Genomic DNA, 5855 nt, shown 5'->3' with positions numbered 1-5855 from the left:
GTTCTACAGACAATGTTATTACTTTCACCCTACTCTCTCACCCTACTCACCCTACTCCCTTTTCACACTGCTCTCTCCCACTTGGAAAATATCATCACCTATGTGAGAATGCTGTTCGTGGACTACAGTTCAGCATTTAACATCATAGTACCTGCCACACTTGTTGCGAAGCTCCAGACTCTGGGAATAAAAATCCCTGCGCAGTTGGATCCTGGACTTCCTGACAAGCAGAAGTCAAGTGGTAAGAATGGGCTATAATACTTCGTCCCCGCTGAAGCTCAACACTGGTGCTCCTCAGGGCTGTGTCCTCAGGACAATCCTCTACTCCCTTTACACACATGACTGTGCAGCCACACACAGCTCCAACATCATTGTCAAATTCGATGACGACACAACGGTGATAGGTCTGATTACCGACAATGATGAGACAGCCTACAGAGAGGAGGTGAGCACCCTGACTAAATGGTGTCAGGAGACCCACCTCTCACTCAACATCGACAAGACCAAGGAGCTGGTGGTGGAGCAGAGAATACGGATTCCTCACCATCGACAAGACATCTGTGGAGCGTGTAAGCAGCTTTAAGTTCCTCGGGGTTAACATCAGTGAGGATCTCACCTGGTCTACACCAGTTCATGTACAATCTGTTGCACCTTAGCGTATTTTTATGCGTATATATTTTTATATAATGTAGAATATTTACATACTGTGTATAGTGTATAATGTGTAGTGGTAACTGTATGAATGTACATAATTGCGTATCATTTGTAGTGCTAACTGTAGGTATGTCTAATAGTACACAGTGTGCACTGACTAAATTTATGTGCATATTTCACATTTTCTGTTGAAGTCTGTATGGTTATATGTAAATTGTTTCTGCGGTTTCTGGAGCACGCTCCCAAGGATTTTACTTGTGTAGTTGCTTAACAACCATTCTGCATCATATGCTTTTATATGCTTTAATCACCAATAAAAATGTAAATGGGTCATATGATGTTGTATTTGGTATAATGAAATGTCAAGGTGTGTAAACAAGGTGTACTCTGATTATCCAGTGTGTTGTGATTTGCCAAATACAGTACCTCAAGTGTGTGAAGGAAAATGTTATGCCCCTCACCATACTGTTATGATGTGTGTCTTGGCACAAGAAGACAAAAACAATAAAACCCATTGCAAATGAGGCATTTGTTGCATCCAGAGGGGACATAAATAATGATTATAATGACTAACACTGTCTTATTAAACATTGCGTTGCATATCATGCTGCATAAACATAAAATAATTTCTGCATTTGTGATCAGAGAAATGACACGCTCTACTCTACACTGCTCAAAACTTGAATTTGAATCATCAGTGGCAAATCCTTTAAAAATGTAAATATACTTACATTGAGTCAGAAGCGCCAGACTGTCCTTGCAAATAAGGAACTGCCCCACTTTATAAAAACAGACACCAGTTTCATGAGTTCGCCTTGCAGATAATAAAGTGAGGAGAATAGTATGCGTATTTGGCATGCTGCCCAGGGAGAGGGCTCCAAGCTCGGCATCGGCCTGAACACTGAGTATCTACATCTGCTCCTCCTGAAATGTGTTAATAAAACATCACTTTGTAGGCTACTCTCACAGGAAACAGTCCTCATCCTCCGTAAAATGCATTGCAAACATATTTGGCCTGAAAAGTTCCGGAAACAACTTACCACTGATTTCTAGTTGTGTATTCTTTTGGAAGGCCAAAGTAGTTTTGCTTTCACAGTGAAACACATAGCTTCTCCTCAACATGGTGCCAGCGGCAACAGCGAGAATAAAAGTTATGCCTTCTTTCTTTGTGTGAACATTTGAGCGGCGTTATGCAAATCTTCCCATAGAACGAACCATTTTAGGATGGCATGATTGACTCTTAACTATCATAAAGAATATCTCTTTGCAACCTTACAGATCTTCTGCACCAAGAGCTTGTAACACTCCAAAGAGAAAGGAAAAATTTGAAATCACACCATATGACCCCTTTTAAAGTTCTTATCTGTGTTCAAAAAGGCAAAACCAAACTCTTTCAGTCAGTGAAATCACTCAATGAAAAGCACTTCAAAGATACATTTGTTTATGTGTGAGGAAGGTGGTGGTGGTGTTGATGGGGATTTTAGTATGTATCTACATTGCCAGAACACATTTAATTGCCCTGGTTGCAAACCTTTCCATGTTTGGCACTGTGTGTTAGCGTGCATTTATTGGTTCACTTTATTATTGTCTAACGAAATGAAATATCTTTCACTAAGGCACACCTGTGGCATAATGGCTCTTTTTGTTTGGTGTAACCCTTCATTCGCTCGCAATTATCAGCCTACGATTCATCTATTATGTGCTAACTCAAGTGTTTTGCACAATAAACCATGGAACGTTGTCTCCCTGTCTAACTGACTGCATGTGTTTCTTTCTCTATCTCTCACCCTTTTCTCACAGCAGAATTATTGGGTATTATTGCCTGAGCTCTAATCTGTCCCTCGGGCAACAGAAAGAGAATTGGATTTGAAGGTTACTTGTGGTGCTAGTGCTGTAATGCTAGCTTTTCAGCTTCAGGGGGCAAATAAGAGAAAGCTTTCATAATAAGATCATTAACTGTAATCTGTTACCTTCGTCCCTCAACACCATACAAATGGCTTAGTATTGGCATTTCATGAAAACCTAGGGTATGGCATAATTCGCTGTGGACATATATACGCAACCACAACATTCCTGAATGATAAACCCACATATACCTAAACAAAGTGTATGATGCACTATTAAATAAACTTAACGGTGAACAGCATTAAATATAAAAACATATGTCTTACCTTGCCTGTGCAGTTCTTATTGCATAAGTGGGTAGTGGTAGGTGGGAAGTAATCTAAAATATGTGTGATAATTGATGCAATAAACTGCCATTGCGCACTATCCACAAAGAGAGCATTTAAAAAAAAATACTTTAGCAATAATGCATACATGTATATGATTTTTGCAAAATTTGCCATTTTTAATTTTCCATCGTTAAAATAATAATAAGAAAGAAATATTGTAATGACCAAAACCTACACTAACTACAATCCTGAAGTGAGATCCAATCAACAGCAGTGCTCATCATAACACACCTCGCTACCATGAGCATCTTCGTCTGAATTCTGAATTCTGTTAGGGTACACATCGAATGCCATAGACAAACGCCGACCCTGGGTGGATTCAGCTAAGATAGTAAATCAAAGCTACATGCTAAGAAAAACTAATATGGGAATATGGACAAATGCCATGCTGATTTAGTTTTTCTTCTGCCAATTTTTTTCTTGTTATGATTTTCTTTCTTTTTTGTTGATATTGTTTAATGGTCCAAAATGCATATTATACTGGTCAAACTTGGATATTTCTGTCACAGGATTTTTTTCCCCCTGCACAATGTTTCAAGTACACAATGAGTTACGATAGCCATGAGACTTTGGATGAGTGAGTTAAGGCAATGATTTATTCATAGACACCTGTGATATTCCTAAAGTGAGGACAAAATCATATGTACATGACTTATGAGAATAAAAGCAGTCGAGACTACATTCTCACTCGTGTTTTTTTTCTGCAAAATAAATATATATAGATGGACACATATATTTATATATTGCATCATCTCCGATGTACAAACAAATTAATATCAGACCGAGTTCTCAGACTGTGATTTGAGTTAAATAAAAATGGGTGACTCTGTACAGATGATTGACTTATCAGGCTGAATCTTATGATTTGTTGAAAGGGTCTTATGAGGAGTATTCATATTCCTCTGCACTCCGTCGGCCAAAATCCATCCATCCTAAGTAATCTCTGTCCTTTATTCTGTGAGAGGTGCCCATGGACCTGCTTTTCGAAGAGGGACTTCTGCGATATGTACCTGCATGCATGGACAAAAGAAAAAAAACATTTATTCACATATTTAAGCCCAGAAACCTTTGGAAAATGTTTATCTATTTAGATAAAGAGATACATTTATTATAAGTAGTAGTAGTAGTATTTATATGTGATGTAATTATTATATAATTCATGTTGTTGTTGAGGTTCAATAGAAATCTCAAAAATGAAAATATGACTCCGACCAAAGTTAATGCGAATGAGTGCTACTGAAATGGCATGATTATAGTTTATAGGGTATAACATATGATGCATGAAGGGCAAATTATAAATGTTCAGTAAATACAAAGTCATTTGAAAGGAGAATATCACCTTTGGTGGAGATGATTCTGGCTAGGAGTTCAGTCAAGCTGCTGCGGGGCTCTTCATCATCCTCTGTTTTGGGCAGCAGGCTGAGTTGTCCACTGGAGGGTGCTGCACGGGTGTGGCGTGTGTGTTCCGCTATGGTCCCGAGATCAGACTGACCCCCATCTTCTGAGTGTGTATAAAGTGAAAGACAACTGCTGGTGGAGAGGGCAGCCAGCAGCACACACACACAGATTCCGGTGTTCATGGCTGAAACGTACACACACACACATTGAGAGCTTTAATATTGTTTCATTAAAATGCTATTTATATGAGCTTTTGCAAAATGACTGTAGTGAGTATAAAAAAGGTTATTCAATTAATATGTTAAAAGTTAGACTGGTGAAGTTTTACCTGATTTTACATTAGAAATAAAAATATTAAAACACTATTTTCCAATGGATCCAACAATCCGCCATCAAAATAAATAGAAAGAATTGCTAAATCATTAAACAAACTACTAAATACTAAATTATTATAAATCCAAAATAAACAGACATTTTTCTGTTTTGTTCACCAGTTTCACATAAAACCCATTTGCCCAAGAAAACTGTCTTGTCTGTCTTTTTCATTTCTCAGTTCCATATTTTCTTTTTCTTTCTTTCTTTCTTTCTTTCTTTCTTTCTTTCTTTCTTTCTTTCTTTCTTTCTTTCTTTCTTTCTTTCTTGCATATTATACTGCATATTATACTTTCTTTCTTTCTTTATCTCTCTCTCTCTCTCTCTCTCTCTTAGATAACTCTTGAATTCAAGCCAAGAAGCAACAGCATTAGAAACTGAAAATGGATTCAATCAAAATTTCTGTTTATCACTAGGGCATCTAACTCACTCACTTCATATATTCTTTATAGTAATTAAAATCTACGAACTAAAATTCTAAACTATTTAATATGTAACATAATCACAATTATTTTTAATTTTGCACAATAGTTTACACAACTGTAACCTGTTTAAAAAAAGAACAAACATAATTTTACACAGAAATCCCAATAGTCGGAGTAACCATGCACCACTCCACATTCAAAACTAAGAAACATCATGAAATCATACCTTCAGGTGAAACTCTGGCAGAGAGGAGGATGAGAGAGAGAGAGAGAGAGAGAGATGGAGTACACACGCTGACTGCAGAACAAGTGTGTGTCTGAAACTTCGTTGCACTGTGCAAGAGAGGCCCTTAAATAGTGCTTTGAGTGGGCTGGCTCTGTTTGACCCACGTAGCGACAGGCGCAATTCCACTGTCTGTGTATGTGAATGATGTATTTGCACAAGCTTGACGCAGAACTGAGAGCAGAAGGGTATTCTCACAGGATACTGATTGTGACATTGTCACTCAGAGGTCAGACCATTCTAATTACACGTATGCACAAACCTCCACAACAACTTAGTTCCCTCCCCCTACCAATAAGGGTCCATCCTTTTGTTGGCTATAGGATGCACGTTGATGTTATGGATATTGATGTCTTGAAAGGTGCACTGCACTGTTTGATACTACATATATATCTCTTTTTTTTCAGTACCCATATTTTACATAAACCATTCAAGTGATGACCCATCACAGTACAAATATTATTACAAACAAAAATCCTTACAACTTAT

At 37.7% G+C, this 5855-nt stretch overlaps 1 protein-coding gene across 1 annotated transcript; it reads right to left on the bottom strand.

The window, feature by feature from the left end:
- Window positions 1-3478: 3478 nt before the first annotated feature.
- LOC113059638 (cholecystokinin-like) lies at window positions 3479-5525 on the bottom strand. Its single transcript, XM_026228177.1, has 3 exons — window positions 5310-5525; window positions 4228-4470; window positions 3479-3898 (listed from the first exon to the last, which is right to left on the bottom strand). Exons 2-3 carry the CDS (start codon window positions 4466-4468, stop codon window positions 3768-3770), a joined length of 372 nt encoding a protein of 123 aa, XP_026083962.1. The 5' UTR covers window positions 4469-4470; window positions 5310-5525; the 3' UTR covers window positions 3479-3767.
- Window positions 5526-5855: the final 330 nt, after the last annotated feature.

The sequence above is a fragment of the Carassius auratus genome, chromosome 41, assembly GCF_003368295.1.
Source record: "Carassius auratus strain Wakin chromosome 41, ASM336829v1, whole genome shotgun sequence".
In the NCBI taxonomy this organism is placed as follows: Eukaryota; Metazoa; Chordata; class Actinopteri; order Cypriniformes; family Cyprinidae; genus Carassius; species Carassius auratus.
Note: the sequence above shows the minus strand (reverse complement) of the source record. Positions and strands in the feature narration are given on the sequence as shown.